Here is a 17,965-nt window from a genome sequence, read left to right as displayed (position 1 = left end):
TTTGCAAGATTGTAGTGCCAAAGGAGAAAGCTTTTTAGGAGCCCACTGGAATAAATAAATGCAAGGCCTGACTCACAGGATGAGTAATACATGCAAAGGGAGCAGTGTGAAGACTGCCATGATTCTAATGGAAAGGACAGCGTGTAATAAGGAGGAAAAAGTGATGGGTCCCTATCCTGGCCTGCTGTGAACATCAGCCAATAGTGAATTGGTTCTTTTCTGAGCGTGAACATTGCTGCTTGATGCCTAGAATATCAACCAGAGAAGAATCAATGGAAACTCCTTGGAAATAGCTTATAGCACTTAAATATTGCTATATTTTTACAAAGTTTATTCATAATTTTAAAAATCGTATAAAGATTTTAATTCCTACAGAGGCTTTTTAAATAGATAATTTAAAATATCTAACAATGGATTTTGATTGAGTAGCAAGCAATGATCTTCGTGAAACTCATGCGATTGATCACATTGAGACTTGGTGGAGAAAGTATCTAATAATAATACCTAAGTTCATTGCAGTCTTTGTGAGTGGAAAGGAATATCTTTCAGCTGGACAGAAATAAGACAACATGAAGCAATCACACAGTGCTACCTTACAGACAGTGGCTACGAGTCTTCAATAAAGAGCAAGTACCTCAGAAGAATCAAACCACTGCCTGAAATCTGGCCTTCACAATAACGAAAGTGTAAATGACAAATGCAATATTTGATTTATATAGTTTTTCTTTTTTTTTTTTTTTTGCCACTCTCAAATATCTGACTATTTTAAAGGAATGGATTGATTTAGGTACAGAAGCTATCTTTGGCAAACTATTCCAATAATCTTTAAAATACTCATTTCCACTGGCCTAGTAATTTTATTTCCAGAAAATAATATGAAATTCAGAAAATGACTTATAGCCAGGCATAGTGACTCAGCACTTTGGGAGGTGGAGGCGGGTGGATCACTTGAGGTCAGGGGTTCAAGAACCAGCCTGGCCAACATGGCGAAACCCCGTCTCTACTAAAAAATACAAAAATTAGCTGGTTGTGGTGGTGGATGCCTGTAATCCCAGCTACTCAGGAGGCTAAGGTGGGAGAATCGCTTGAACCTGGGAGGCAGAGGTTGCAGTGAGCCGAGATCATGCCACTGCACTCCAGCCTGGGCAGCAGAGCAAGACTACGTCAAAGAAAGAAAGAGAGAGAAAGAGAGAAAGAAGGAGGGAAGGAAGGAAGGGAGGGAGGGAGGGAGGGAGGGAGACTTACATCCAAAGCTACTAATTGAAATTTTATGTATGAGAAAACACACACAATCTTAATCGCATATGATACTGTACTGTATATAGATATGTGGCCTTTCATATACAGTATGTAGATTAGATAAATACATAGATGTATGTGGATCTATGTCTATATATATAATATAGTCTTAGTCCATTGGGACTACTATAACAAAATGCTACACACTGAGTAGCTTTTAAACAACAGAAATTTATTTCTCATAGTTTTAGGGGGTTACTAGGAAATCTATGATCAAGGTTTCAGCAGATTCAATGTCTGGTGAAGGCCCATTTCCTATTGCACAGATGATGCCTTTTCTCTGCCTCCTCACATGGTGGAAGGAGCAAGGCAGCTTTCTGGGGTCTCTTTTATAAAAAAGTGAACTAATTCTACTCATGATGGCCCCTCTGCCATGATCTAATCACCTCCCAAAGGCCCCACCTCCTAATACCATCCCAATGGGGATTAGATTTCCAAATATGAATGTTGAGAGGATATAAACATTGAGACCATAGCAATCTATATTTAGATCTATATCTAATAGATCAGACATAATTACTAACACTTTTACACAGATATACACTGTGAATTATTTCTTCACACAGTAGAATACACTCATTATTTACACTTCTACACCTCTATAAGCTTCGTTACTTATTTCTCTATAACTTATCTTTATGAATACCACATTTTGCTAGATATTAGGGCAAAATAAATTTTAACATTTCCAATTAATGCTATTACTTTCCCTTCTAGCTTAATCTCCTTCAGTTTAAAACAAGCTTTCTGAAACATTTAGTCAATTTAACGTCACGTCCCTCATCTAGCTGTTTCTCTTTTTCCTCCTCCTGCCTGAGACAGTGTTTCTAATGAAGGAAAAGTTTATTGTTCTGTGGGGTTGATGAAGGGTGCCTGGTTTTTTGTAGAACAGCTGATAGCTGGTTGGTATTCACCAAGTGTGGTCAGGATGGTCGGGCTGGTCCTATCTGTGGGCTTCTTGCTGGTGTCTGCCACTGTAGAGCATGGGTGGTGTAACCCATGCTATGTTCACTTAGTTTAGGCAGTGCTCTGGGGAACATAGCTATTTCACCGTGTTGATGGGCCCTGTTGGTTTTGTCTCATATCAGAGACACTCTGGTTTCTGGCAGAGATTCCTACTTTGTTCCCAGCCCAATAACATATTCTACAATTCTTAGCTGTGGAATCATCCTAAGTAATACTAACGCCTGAATCTTCCTGGAAATTTCCCTAGCTGTTTATTCAGTTGCCCTCTTAATCTCCACTTGGGAGACGGGGGGAGCATGTAGGAACTACAGAGCTCTTCCTTGCCAAACAGTGGGTAGAAGCTGTGTTGAGATTGCCTCCCAGCTCAGTAATCTGACCACTTGCTGTGCTGTCTGTTGCCATCCCACGTTGGCAAGGTCACCAGGAGTGGGCATCTCCACCTGAAGTTCAAAACAGGAAGTGGGTAAAAAACCTTCAGCGCATCCTTCTTTACTCCCTGGAACTTTTGTGCATATGGGAAAGTTTGCACCCAAATGTGTGAATACTTGCTTCCTCTACTTCTGACTCTCTTTTGTCTTCCACAACCACTGTGGCCAGGGGGAACAGGCTTCCCCCTTCCATATGACAGGACATATCTTAGGTACCATCTCATAGTTTTTCCGTGGTTGATTTTAGTAAACTTGACAGTCAAGGCCACCATATCTGGGTAGAAAGCCCTTTCCCTCTTGTCAAAATCTGCGTAAAACAACTACAGCCATGTTAGGGGAAAAGACAAAATAAACAAAACATAAAATTTGATAATCAAAGCTGAGAAATTACTGCCTCCTCTGTAAAACATGCTGTCTTTCAGAGGGATGAAACAATACAATTTTTGGAAGAAATTGGGGAAGTTTATATCAAGGTTGAAAAATGATGGTCTATTGAATATTATTAATATGGAGAAGTAGAGAGGAAATTTTAAAGAGAACAAATAAGAAAAAGGAAAGGTGTTGAGGGTCTGCAGGCAGACAGTATGTGAAAAGACCATATATTTTGTATATATTTTACTTTTCTAAATCCGTCTTTAAGCTTAGTAAAATGAGCCCTAATTAAATTAACTATCATTTATTATATTGACAATATATGACAAATATATATGCATATAAAACATAACCAAGGCTAAATATTTTAGGGTAAAAGTGAGTGAGTCATGGCTTAGAAAAAAAATCCTTAGTGATTAAATGTTAGAAACAACAGGACCCTTACTGATTGATACTACCTTGTTGATTAATTGTGGCTTCATAATTTCATTTTAGGAGGAATTTAGGGAAAACAACCTTGTTGAAAAGAATAGGGGAATAGTAGGATAAAAATAATAAAATTCTGTTTTATTGTACTGCCAATAAAACTGAGAAAAAAATCAATTTCACATATAAAAATGGTGGTAATAGAGTTAGGGTAGTAGCTGAAAACCTTTAGAGCCCTGCCTAAGTGTCATTAATTTTTCTGATGGTCAATGAGGTCAGTTTTTTTGAGAAAGGTGAACTGACTTGAGATTAATTTATGTGGATTAGAGTGCAGTTTGAATAACATTTCTGGTTTCCAGTGACACAAAGATAACTGATATTTCAGATTTTTTTTTTTACAAAAGATGACAGGAATTATATGACATATCTGTAAGGAGAAATTCTTTGATACAGAAAAGAATAAGAAAATAAAGAAAAAATAGTGTATCCCAATTATGAAAAGTACAAAACTGGGACTTTCATATTATATATCTAATTATCTAATTATATATGTATATACACATAAATATATATATTTATATACACAATATAATTATACAAATCTCTAATTATAGTTATGTTTATATATAATGTATACAAATATATAGATTTGTATGATATCTATAGACTTGTATAATTATATATTTATGTAAAAATTTTATAATATAAATATATTTTATATTAATAAATATATAGAAATGTGTATAACTATTATATATTTATATATGTATATACATATATTATCTATCTATCTAGATATATATATGTACACTCATATATATTCTATTTAACCTAATATTTTTAACAGGTGAATTAAAATCTATACTTCTGTGGATTTAAAAAATCTTTACAAATCCATCAGTTTTCACTTTATATACTTTGAAGGTATGGTTATATGGCTTTTTAAAAATCATAGTTTAGTATCTTCACTTGTCTGTTTTTATAATTTTTTCCTTAAATTCTATTTTAGCTGATTTTAATGTTATTTGGTTTACTATTTTTCAGCTGTAGTTTGTCCAATTATCTTGTTGAAAGCCTGTTTTTTTAACTTAAAATATATCTCTTATAGATAGCATGTATCTGTTTTATTTTAAATCCAAATTGCATGTTATCTTTCTTTAAAACCTAGTCTGTTTATATTTACTGCTATAACTGGCATATTTGAACTTATTTCTACCATCTTAAGTTTTCAGTTTACTCTTTTTTTCTCCTGCTTTTTTTTAACCTCTTGTTGAACTGTGAAATTTTTTTTAAACAACTTCTCTTTAGTGGTAGTCCTTAAAATTTTTATAAACATCTTTGTAATTTTCCCCACAGATATCCACAGAAATTAAAATTATTCTGTAATACTGTTTTCACCCTTACAAAGGTATACAAATACATAAACATAATGTTCCTTTACAAAGATATACAAATGCATAAACATAATGGTAGGAAACTCCCTTCATTACTTCCAAAATACTATGCAACACCATGAAAAGTCTGTTATTCAAAGGTAGCCAGAAAGCAAGATTGAAAATTCGAGTACCCCTCACATGAAACTATGGAATATAATCTTCTCACTAAGTATCATTCTTCTTGTTTAATCCTTCACTGTCTATTTACAGCATACTGTATTTTATCACCTGTTGGTGAAATAGTAAAAAAAAAAAAAAAAAAAAGAGCTTGCAAAAAGAGTTAGTGTTACCACTGTGCAGTCATCCAGTGTTACCAAAGCTTCGGTTCTCAAAGAATTTGCTTAGGTCAGTTCTATGGCTTGAATGTATCCCCAAAAGTTCATGTGTTGGAAACCTAATTTCCAGTGCAACAGTGCTGAGAGGTGGGATCTTTAAGAGGTAATTAGGTCCCAAAGGCTCTGCCCTCAGAAATGGATTAATGCCGTTTAGTGCCATTATTATAGAAATGAGTTAGTTATCTTGGGAGTGCGTTTCTAATAAAAGGATCTCTCTCTCTTTCTATCTCTCTTCTCTTGCATGCATGCTGTCTTACCCTTTCACCTTCTGCCATGGGATGACACAGTAAGACGGCTCTCTCTAGAACTGTAGGAAATAAATCTCTGTGCTTTATAAAATAACTAGTCTCAGGTATTCTGTTATGGCAGCACAAAATGAACTAAGGCAGTAAGATGTAGACACTTAAATAGTATAATTAGTACCATAAATTATATACTCCATTGTCCTCCTGCCAGTGTAATTATTGTTGAAATAATTAGAAGTTTTCTAAGTGGATGTTCATTGTCAGGGCAAGGAACTAGTTAGATTCATGATTAGCTTTTAAATTTCAATGACCTCATTTATTTGAACAAATGTTTTTTATCTGTTATAAAAAGAACTTATAAAAGGTATACAAAAAGCAATGAAAAGGATGAAGTTACATCCATAATTATATGCATGCATAAACCACTGAAATTATTGATGCAGCCAGCATAAGACATAATTTTAAAAGTTCTAGTAGTACCATATGGTGAACAATTTGCAGAAATTGTAGAATATCATAAGCATATGGGTATATTCCATATGATCTGAAGAAACTTTAGGGGCAAAGAGTATCATATCAAAGAATATGCTCTTTTAAGTGGCAAAATAGGTAAATATTAAATATTACTGGCTTGAATACTGTGGTGGTGGTGGTGATTTACAGTGTATGAATGTGTATAAGAGAAAGAGAACACAAAAAATGAGATGATTTAATTAAAATCAAGCATATTCATTATAAATATTTAATTTGGCTCTCAGAAGATGATCCTGTCAAAGCTGACTGGCAGAGACCATGGTTTTGATTTCAATATTCTTAACATTTTCCAGTAAAAGAAGCCAGCAATGCAAAAAACTAAATGACAGCCCTTAATAAAATATATTTTAAATTTTGATTTCAATATTTCTTTAAAATATTAACTATTCAATGTTTGTTTCATTTTAGCTCACTAACGTATATTTGATTTATTTAAACTATTTTTTGTATCATTCATATTTGTAATAGTTATTTCATTAATTATCAGTAAATTATTCAGAATGGTTTTTTTAGCAGGTTCTTTTAGATTAGTAGTTTTCTGTCAAACTCCTCAAAATTTTTTCTGTTAGACACTGAATGTTAGCTATTACATGATCACATTGATAATTTTAGACTTTAGTGCAATGAAAATTTCTAAACACATAATGTGTCAAAGATAGACAAGTTTTTTATTTTCCAAATGTAGTGGTCTTTCAAAAAATTGAAGGCCCTTGTGCTAGAGAATAAAAATATGAGGAGTCTCACGATTTCTAACCAATACATTTGCTACAAGTTTGATCATTATATTTAAGGCAATTCACATCAAAATCTTTTGCAACCATTCTTCCAATTTTTGAGATTTGATTTCTGTTTCTATTCTTAGGTTTCCATCTGCCTGTGCTTTAAATATTTTTTCATAACCTGTCTGATATAGTTGTATTTTTGAAAAAGTTCTCATCAACTCAAAGACTATTAGACCTGGAAGGACTTTTGGAAATATTTTAGACCAGTAGAATATTTTTCCATCCAACACATCTGAGGGCTATAACACACTTCTGTTAGCAACTGTGGCTCACTGTACTGTACTGTTCAATGGTGAGGCCATGCACTGCTGGGGAAAGGAGCAGGGAGGGGCATTTAACAGAATTTGCTTGGGCAATGGGTGTGTATAGTTTTAAAAAGCCACCCAAGAGATTTGGATGTGCCTCTTCCTGTTGAGAATCCTCATTCTGCAGTTAAAGTCACGTGGGAACAAAATAATTGTAGCTGTCTTTAGTGGAACTGGAAATAGAACCAAAGTCCTCTGACTCGCAGTCAAATGCCTTTTCTTCAACACCATATTTAAGTTCCATAACAGTTAGACTTCTTTGATTTTCCAAGGAATATAAACAGACTTCGGTAAACTTAATTTAAAAAGATATTTTTAACTACATAGCATAGTTCATGGAATTGAGGAGAAAAGTGGAAGAGCCAGGTTTCAGAGCAGCTCTGGGCACTCACCTTCAGGAATGAAGAGACATTCATTCACTGGCAGTCTGAATCAGAGCAACAGTCCATATGTCATTCTGCTTAAAAATCAGATTCAGTCAAGCGGGGTCATGAGCCCATCCTTTGGCCGGAGTGGAATGGAGTACCCTGATCAGAAGTCCCATCAAGACTGAGGAAGAATTGGTTTCCCAAAGAATGATTAGGGTGTTGTTACCCAAGGAGGGAAGAACTGGTAGTGGGCAGCCACAGCAACACATGTCTGCTAAAGCTCCCTTCCTGAGAGAAGTCTCATTCCAATAGAGTCTTCAAAGCTTCCTCTGTGACAGACAGTCCTGGCATCATTTCTGGATGGCTGAGCAGCGGTCACAGCAGAGATTCTCTTTTCCAGCACCTGTCACTCTCCCACTTGAGGCATCCTTTCCCTTCACCTGCACCCAGCAGATGGGATGAAGCACACAATGGAGGAGATATTCCTGGATAGAAGCTTTGCAGAAAAGAAAAAGTAAGAGTGAACAAAAACTGAGCAGGACACACTTAGCATTGAGTGGAAGAATTTGTGGGAATTTGCATCCATTTGTCTCCGATCTCTCAGAACATTTCCTGAGGAGCAGTTATAGAAAGTGGGAGCTTGTGTGCAGTAGATTAGTGGTGATGCAAAGGCCTCTGAGGAGGATATCACATACAGATGGAGAACAGAAATGTGCAATGGCCGGACCAGGTGACTACAGACTTTTCTCCTGGCTCTGCTCTTCTTCTCATGAGTCTGAATGAAGTCACCAGAGACTGGAATTGGTGGTGAAGAATCAAGTGGGAGCAGTGAATTATCAGGGGTGTGAGGGAGGGAGTGGGCAGTTGTGGTGAGATTGTAGTTTCCATCTTGGTGATGGGGTCCAGGTGGAAGGGAGCACCTGAAGGAGCTGAAGGAGTGGGGCTCAGCTGCTGGAAGCTGTTATATCAAAGAGCTGCTCTCGGGGTGTGTGGAAATATAGCCATACACAGCCTAGAAGATTGCGACCATGGGGAGGACTTCTGCATTCAGGATTCAGCTGTGGAGTCTGGGGGCAGCCGCCTCAACTGTGTGGCTGAGGTGAGGTGGATTGAAAGTTGGTAGCATACGAGAAAACTCTATATTCAGAAAAAAGTCACCCCCTCAAGTTTAAGAAAATATCGGAAAAAGATGAATGTAAAATGGAGTGATGAAATTGGCAAGTTATTGCCTTGAGTTATACCTAGAGTCAAATTATATTGGAGCGTCAGCTAGAAATTTCATCTTAAAGTTCTTTTATGGAAGGGTTATTTTTCCTGCCTGCATATATTCATGCACTATGCTATGAAAACACACTTATTGAATAGAATTTTAGCCCCTGAGCCTGATGAACTCAATACATTACTTTTTAAAAGCTATAAAATGGAAGAAAAGTGACAAACCAACTGCCTGAGATGCTAATGGGTCAAGGCATCTATGAGACGGGCAGTTTTGAGAGCTGTATTCTGCGGCACAAAATGCAAAAGTGTTTTTCCTATGTGAAGAACAGCAATACAGTTTTACAGACTTCTGTAGGATTTGGTACTACTGAAAACCCAAAGAGTCACACAGGCTAGGAAAGCTAAGTAGGAGCCAGCTAAGGAGAAAGCCAAATTGAAATAAGCGAAGAGCAACTAAAACCTCTGAGGAAACTTATCTAATCGCTGAGCTGCACACCCACCATAACGAGCTTCCTAAGCTTCCCTGGAACACCAACAAGGTCTCAATATCACCTCGGCCAAGGCTGGGTCTGCTTATCTATGAGGGAGATTTCAGCCATTAGGGGAAGAGATTCAATTCCTCAACAGAGGAAAATTTTCTGTCCCCTAAACATCCTGTAGAAACTCTTCTTACAGTTTTAAAAATTATTTTAACTTTCTTTTCACAAGTTATATTTACTCTGGGAATATAATGACAGTAAAAAAAAATTAAGAAATCAATGTACATTTCCTACGACCCCCTAAACATAAATCACCCTCAAAATGTTGTCAGTTTGCCTATTGTGTAACAAATCATCTATATTTTAATAACATAAAAATAAAAGTATATTGTGTAATGCTCTAAACTTATAAGTAAAAGCAGTCAAAACAGTTTTCTCTCAGGAAATATGGGACAACTTATTCTGAAATATAAATATCCTTATCTAGGCTAAAAGCTGCCATGTGCAAACTGTTCCTATAGAGGCAACACTCAACTCTCTGTGCTCCATCTCCCTACGTTATCCTTATTCTTCAGGCTTTCTGCCATTCCTCTATTTATCTGCTTGGTTTTTAATTCTTGCAAGTCATTGACACCCTTGTTGCTCAATATATCCTACTTCTGGGTAATAGGAAGAATTCGTGAAAACTGGAGCTATGTATATCCCTATAAAATCCTATACAAACCAAAAGCCATAATTATAGTGGTCAAGTTTTCGTAAGAAAAGCATTGAGAAAATTCCAAGTTGTGAGATTGGCCATCAACTAACATAGTTCTGTGTTTAAGATAATCACAAACGTTAGAAAATTGTTGTGCTAATGACAATCTGCATTAAAAAAAAAAGCCTGCCTGTTTTGAAAAAGATGCACAGCCTTCACTGGGAATATTGTATCCTAAACTCATGCTTCTATTTAGAAAGAAATTAACAACTCATTTAGGAGCTCTAAGCTGGGAGTTTTATATTTCTCTTTTTGCTGACAATTGTACCCATGACCTCCATCCCTAAGTGGGCAGGATCAAGACAGTGGTTTCATGATCTGCAGCTGGGAGTGGGTGGTGATGCCATTCAGCTGCAGGGCCCAGAGCACAGTGCAACCAAAGCCAGTCTTCTGGTGTAAGTTAGGCTCAAGAAGCATGTGACTGTGTGCGGTCTAAAGAAGAGGATGGAGAGCAGGAATGGAAACCAAATCAATGGCTTTGCAACTGGGGTCAGAGAAGCATAAGCAAATGGGCTTAGGAGCCTGGGGAGTTACCTGAGCAACAGAACTCGGGGGATGCAGTTCTCTCTGGAGTGTCAGCAACAAAGCTGGTGGGAGGAAGAGGAGCTATTACAGTTTCTGAAGAGTGAGGAACAAAGTAGTCATCACAGGCACATTTTTAGAATAAGATAAGATAATGTACATTACAGTACTTTGTAAAGTGTAACACAAATGGGAGGTGTCATTATTGTTATTAACATCATTATCATCATCACGTAGCTCTGAACACCTCATAAGTCTATACGATGGAAAAGAATGAAATGAAATGATAAGAACCTGATTCTTCACTCAACAATTTAGAAACAAAATATCAGGCACAGATATAACTGGAAGTAAAACGACTTAACTAATATGTGCAAAATCTAAATTCGAAGGCTATCCTATGTGCACATTCATGGAAAAATTATGTTAGTAATGGAAGGCTAGAGTATCTGTGGACCTATCGGGTTGAAAATTATCAGAGTTAAACAGGTAATCCTTCTCTGAGAAATGTGGAAAGACTTCACAGATCAGGAGAGATTTCAGAATCTCTTTAAATTTTACGAAAGCCAACAGTATGGCTCACGTGAAAACCGTACATTGTCAGGCCACACATTTTAACATATTGAACATTCTCCATTTCTTTTGATGTGTTCTCTTCTAGCCAATGAAAGTAAAATTCTCTGAAGGCAAACCCCAACTTTCTCTGATCTTGCATGCCTCCCAGAATAGTACTCAATACTCTGTAGGTATTCAGTGAGTACTTGGTGATTATGACTAAAGTGACACCGTGGTCAGAGCGTGATCCAGTTTTGACAAAGGAAGCAATCTAGGTGGAGTACACAGTTAGAGTGAACAAGAAACAGGAAACAAAGTAGGATATGGGGGGAAAAGTGAGCCAAAGAGGTCTTTGAAGAAAAATGGTTTAAAAAATAACCTTTTTTAGAAATGTAGAGGCCACAATAGAACTTTCTAGAATAAGACACTAAAAAACTGAAATGAGCTACGACAGCAGCTAGTAGACAGAGGGAAGGATAGCATATTTTCAAAGGCAGGAAGTCCAATGAGGAGAAATTACAGAATGGATTCAGGGTTGAGGAGGAAAGTGCTGTCCAGGAGAATTTGCTATCCACATTGGACTTGCAGGTCAGAGGGTAGAGAAGAGACAGAGAGTAAATGGTGATGTTAGAGTAATAGGATGTTAACACAGGACTCTCTGCCTTAGTTTTGCCTGAAGACTCAAAGGAGGAAGACAAAAGAGAGGTGATAAGCATTCCTCTTAATATTTCAAAGTATAATAGATCCTCTATCAGAAATTAAAAGGAAAATAAAGACGGGGGAAAAATCTAGGGATATTTAGGATGTTGAATTCGCAAATAGCCTAGATTAGTTTTGAAGATAATTTCTTCAGAAGAAGGGAATCAACTGCTATGATAATCTCTGCCACCCCATCCCCAACATAGGGCAGGGGAGATGTGTGCCTGTGCATATTTCCCACTTCAAGCAGAGACCAATCGGCGTCAAGAAAGCCACTTGGAAAGGTTAATTTAGAAATTCAGAGTTCATGAGGTAGAGAGACTGGTATCAAATCCACATCTAACAAAGCCAAAAGGCAAAAGATGGTGGCTGGCCAGCTATCCAGGACAACAAAAAAAGAAAGGGCTGCACTGGGAATCGCTGTACTTGTGCTGAAGGCAGAACTGAGTGTGGAAGGAGTTGGTCTGGAGTACTTCCATCCTGCCCAAGAGGAGGATCACCTTGGGTGCAGGGGACTGGAATCCAGCAGCGTCAAGCTTAGCTAGCACCCACACTATATTATGGCAGTACCAGTCAAGTAAACTTCCCTGCCTTTACCATCCCTCTCTCCCACTCAATCCATTTCTAAAAAGAAAGGCAAGACAATCTAGAGGAGAGTGGGAAGTGGCCAAGTACAAGGAGGGGAAAAATGGAAGAGACTGCCTAAGCAACCTACCACTCCTCTCCCTTTGTCCACTGTAGGCTTCCAAGCCAAGGAGGAAAAAAGTGTGTAAATGATTCAGCCTACTTGCAAGGAGTTTTTATGTGAAAATAAGCTATTTGTCAGGACCCCAAAGCCTTGTAACTATGGCCAATAGATAGAAGTTGCAGGGTTAATATTTTGACTTGATATAAGAAAAGACATTCTCAAAGGAATATCAAAATATGCATCAGAACTCACTGAATTTTATCTCATGAAGAGTTTCTTAGCATCACAGTAAGAACATAACATTTCTAGAATGATTGCACGGTCACCCTGAGTGCTGAAGGGGCTCTTGGTGGAGATATGGTAGAGATGATTCAACCGTGGGCTGGAAAATGGACCACATCTTGAAGAGTTTCTAATTTGTCTACTATTGAGACTCTATTAGCACAATTCATAAAACTCTATTCCTGCCTTCTTTCAAGTGTTGGATTTCACTTTACAGGGTATGGTGATAATTTCAAACTACACAATAAAACTTTAAGTCTTCATTATATAAAGTTGTCATAAACCTTTAATGGCCCTTGTGAATGCTTTTGAAAATAATTTGGCTTGCTCTTTGCTCTTAATTGGGAATCATACTCTGAAATATAACCAGGCAACTAAATTTTTACAAAGTTTCTCTGCAACTTTCAAGACCTCCCTCTAGACATTCTCTGTATTTAACAACATCATTTTACTTAAACTGATTCAATGTAGTCACCTTCAAAATGCAAACCGTTTTTCCCTGATTCTGTGCATTATGCTGATACTATTCTTTTTTCACGGTCACTATTGATTTCATCCCCCTTAGTAAAACAGAAAATTGATGTCATAAAGAGCAAATCCTGGCTTTTGTGACCATATCTAAATTACCATAGACTCCTTCACATCTTCTGAGCTGGTAGTAAGGGGTGGACTGGAGGTAGGGCTCAAAAAATTACACCAGGGAAACCAACCAGCAGGGGACCCCAGATGCCTTCCCCTTGTTCTGTTGGCTTAGCCACTGTCATGGACAAAGCCTACCATCTCAGGGCCTCTTGCAAAAACACATTTTCTGGTTCCGTACAACTATGACAAGCACAACAGGATGTTCATTTCTTTAGTACAATTCTGACAGAAGTTATACTTTTCTCTCTATTGGTAGGCAATAGAATAGATGAGAAATGAACAGCATCCAAAGCCTCAATCCACTTGTTCAATCCCTCAGTAAATATATTCTACATTTTGAAAAATGTAAATCTGAAAAGATCCCCATACTTTAGCAGGTTATAATCTAAGCATGAGTATATAATTGATTTTTGGCCAGAACAATGTTGAGAGCTAAAGGAATTCAGTAAAAGGGAAAAATTAATTCTACAAAATCAGTTGATATGACCAGATATGTAATTTATTTTCTCTCTTATTTGTCCACCACGGAGTACTTGCACTTAATTCAGTAAGCTTTTGTAAGGTGCCGATTGACATTTCAGACCCATTGATTAAAGATATTTGTGAGGAATGTGTGTATATTATGTGTACTTTGATATTCAACTATGTAGTTATTTAAAATTATGTTTATTTTATGTGTAATCTAAATGTATTTGTATGCCAGCATTGTCAAGATGAAGATGAATTTTTTTTTTTTTTTTTTTTTTTTTGAGACAGAGTCTCTCAGTGTCACCCAGGCTAGACTGCAATGGCACAATCTTGGCTAACTGCAACCCCTGCCTCCCAGGTTCAAGAGATTCTCCTGCCTCAGCCTCCTGAATAGCTGGGATTACAGGTATCTGCCACCACACCCAACTAATTTTTTGTACTTTTAGTAGAGACGGTTTCACTATGTTTGCCAGGCTGGCCTTGAACTCCTGACCTGGTGATCCATCTCCCTCGGCCTCCCAAACTGCTGGGATTACAGGTGTGAGCCACCACACCCGGCCAGATGAAATTCTTTATCAGGTCAAGTCTGTACCTGCAAAGGTGTTTTTAGAAGACACACCTTCCCCTTGTTCTATACCTACTATTGTAAAAAGGGCCAAGAGGCTGATGACACATAGACATGAATTTAAACCTCAACTTTACTCCATACTAATTGAATAGTTTTAGGCGAGGTTCTTACCCTCTTTGAGTATTAGTATAAAGTAACATATATAAAATGCTTGGCATATGTGGGTTGATGATTTTTGTAGCTGGTTAATGGTCCATGGGTATCATTGTACTTTTGTTTATGTTTGAAATTTTTCTAATTTTCTAATAAAATAATTTTAAAATGCCTGGAATGTGCAGGATTTTACATTCTATTTTTTTTTTTACCATTCTCAAACCTTATTTTTTCCCTTCTAAACTTAATTGATTTCATGAGCTGTTACACTGACCACCTGTGCCAATATTGTAACATTGATCACATTTTGCCTGAGTGCATTTGAACTGTTTCAAATAATTATGGCTCAGCTCAATGTATAATTAGATATATAGCAAATATATCTTGATGATAATTGTTTCCATTCTTAAATCAATCAAGTCATTATGCCAGGAGCAGTATCAAGGAAAATGTCATATTTGCACCTTTTATATATCAGTTTAAAAATAAACTTATTAGGGAATGTATATTGTCATCATAGAAAGAGCTGGTATCTTTTATAATCATGAGACTTGATCATAAGTGACTGTGGTCAAGTAGTCCTTTTGACCTCTGTTTCAAAATTGACAATGAATAGACAGTATCTGCCTCTATTATTTTATGGCAGGCATTCTCACAGAGGAAACATAAATAATCATCAGAGTCTCCCTAGTTCATATAGTAGATGAAAGATTCACATATTCTCCCTCATTAGCTTCCTTTATCTCATATCTCTTGTTTTCTGGGTTCCCATGTTGCCTGATGAAACCGTGATGTTACTAGAGAAAACTGGTCAGGTCATCTGCTAAAGCTGTGTGAAACATACTATACATAACAATAACAAGAATTATTTTTAATGGGCCCACAGCTTTCTAAGAATTATAAGTGTGGCTGGGGAGAGTCCCAAGTAATAGCAGGGGCTGCAAATGAAAATACAGTTTTAACATGTCTTTATAAACTTGGCTGTTCCACCTCAGACTCAACTTGTCTCAGCAAGCATATTGTCTTACCACCTGCTTTCATCTCCCAAAACTAGCTGCTCTGTTTCTCACCATTAGCACCCTCATTCTCCAGGTTACTTGAGTTTGAAGACACAAAGTCAATATTGGCTCTACTCAGGCATTGTCCGTAACTAGCCCTTGTTCATTCTTCATTCAAAATGTCTCCAACATACATACCTATTTCTTTATCATTGACAACTACCAGCAATAACTTTACTTAGGTCTTTATCCCTTCAAATTTAAATAACTCCAATGATGTCCTTATTTTAATTGTCTTACAGTATTAATTTCATCATGTCAGTCACAGGCTTTTCTATTGCCTTGAAGGATTAAACTCTAATTCTCAATAGGGCTCCAATTTCCCTCAAACCTCTCATTAGTCTTCTTTAGGATTGCTCTTCTCAGTAATTCTCAGACACACTCTACTTAGTCATTCTTTCTGTGTTACATTTTCCAGGAAAACTCATGTTCCCCCATGTCTTCTTCCATCCCCACATTTGCAAATCTTACCATTCTTCAAATCTAGTGCCACTTCAGTCTCTAGGTCTTTTCTACAATTTCAAGCAACATTGATTTCACTCTTGCAACACCGTCTCTCATTAATCCTCATTTGGATACCTGATTGTGTTATTGTTTTATTTCCTAGGTGTATGTGGTAGCCAGCATCCAAGAAGGCTCCTGACATCTATACCCTTCTCCCATATTGAATCGAGGCTGACCTTTGGGGCCAACAGAGTGTGGCAGAAATGATTATGTGTTTCAAGCCAGGTCATTCATAAAAGGTATAGTAACTGTCACCTTGCTCTCTCACTTGGAAGATATGCTCACCTTGGTCACTCACTTGGAAGACATGTCATCAGGACATTCAGGCAGCCCTATGGAGAGGTCAATATGGATAGGAACCAATTAGCCAGCATTAACTTGCCAGCCGCGTGAGTAAACCTCAGTGAAGTGGATTCTCTAGCGCTGTTCAAGCCAAGAGGAGTAACCACATGAGATCCCCTGTAAATAATCATCAGAGTCCCCCTAGCTCATATAGTAGATGAAAGCCCAGCCAATCCACTTCCACACTCTTGATTCACAGAAACTGGGAAAGATAATAATAAGTGAGTATTACTGTTTTAAGCCACTAAGCTTTAGGGGTGATGCTTTAAATAATTAATAGAAAAAATAGTAGTGTATAATTTGCTCCCCATCTACATTGCAAGCTCCTCAAGCATAGAACACTTCTTTGAAATTTTAAAATCCAGGCAATAATTTATATATTATTAAACATCATAGCATAATTAGATACTGAGTGTGGAATTAGAAAAAGAAAGCAATATTTATTGAATTCTACTAAGGTGCTTTATATATACAAGAACCTCATATATATAAAAATGGCTACCTATATGTAGAAATAGATAGTCTCTAAAGAATAAAATATTGTACCCAAACTGCAAAGTAATGAAGTCAATTTTTTCTTTTTTTGTCATAATTTCCCAGACTTATTCTTTTAAGTGAGATGATGTGTGTGAAAGGACTTAATAAACTGTAAATTGCTCTACAGACATGTGACATTACAGCTTGCATCAATTTATTTTCCTATCAAGTTATTTAAAGGATAATTAATACTTCCACTCTGATCTTTCTTTCACTTTTCTAGGACTAGAATTAGATATGGCACTGTGATATAAACACTTCTAATTTCCTGAAAATCCATTAAAGGACAAAGTAAAGAATATTTTTGGTATTAGTACTTGCTGTGGTATGAATGCTTGTGCTCCCCAAAGTTATTTTTTTGAAACCTAGACCCCAAGGAAATGCTATTAAAAGGGAGGGCTTTTGGGAGATGATTGGGTCATGAGGGTGGAGCTCTCATGAATGTCATCAGTGCCCTTATAAAAGAGGACTCAACTAGAAAGTGCCATCTAGGAAGCAGAGAACCCTCACCAGATGCTGAATATGCTTGTGCCTTGATCTTGGACTTCCCAGCCTCCAGAATTGTGAGAAATAAATTTCTGCTGTTTATAAATTACCCAAGACATTTTGATATATTAGATTAGCCTGAACTGACTAAGACAGTACCACATTGTCCCATTTGCTGTTGTGTGCCCAGCAAATATCTGTTTAAAACTGTATCAATCAAGTTCTCAGACTTGATTGGGATGAGATACGATGAGATGGCCCACTTAAGCGGGTCATTGAGGAGAATTTAACATGGCTAAGCAAATTAAGTGCAGAAAGAGGAGAGAACCATTTATGAAACCCAAAGAGAGTAATGTAACTGTAGTGGAAGCCCTGACAATGTGATTTTTGGTAGAAAACACAACCAACTGGTCTCAACCTAGCATAGAGGGGCCAAAGAAAATCAATTCATGAACTTCATCCTTCTTGTACATCTTTCTCTGCCACCCATGGCCTATACTGGCTGAATGCA

The 17,965-nt window shown here is 37.0% G+C and overlaps 1 protein-coding gene across 5 annotated transcripts in view; it reads left to right on the top strand.

Annotated features, from left to right (window-relative positions):
- EPM2A (EPM2A glucan phosphatase, laforin) overlaps positions 1-17,965 on the top strand; it is a 356,235-nt gene that overhangs the window by 304,685 nt on the left and 33,585 nt on the right. For 4 of the 5 annotated variants that reach the window (XR_010118990.1, XM_063632111.1, XM_055266483.2 and 1 more), the window contains exon 4: positions 16,193-16,328. Coding sequence is in view for 3 of the 5 variants with exons in the window: in XM_063632111.1 (XP_063488181.1) it covers positions 16,193-16,296 (104 nt within the window). In the remaining 2 variants the exon portion in view is untranslated. Of the gene's footprint in view, positions 1-14,094; positions 14,212-16,192; positions 16,329-17,965 lie in introns of those variants that run through there. The other variant, XM_055266465.2, reaches the window with a different exon arrangement.

The sequence above is a fragment of the Symphalangus syndactylus genome, chromosome 2 (assembly GCF_028878055.3).
Source record: "Symphalangus syndactylus isolate Jambi chromosome 2, NHGRI_mSymSyn1-v2.1_pri, whole genome shotgun sequence".
In the NCBI taxonomy this organism is placed as follows: Eukaryota; Metazoa; Chordata; class Mammalia; order Primates; family Hylobatidae; genus Symphalangus; species Symphalangus syndactylus.
The sequence above is the reverse complement of the archived record's forward strand: the minus strand, read 5'-3'. Positions and strand labels throughout refer to the sequence as shown.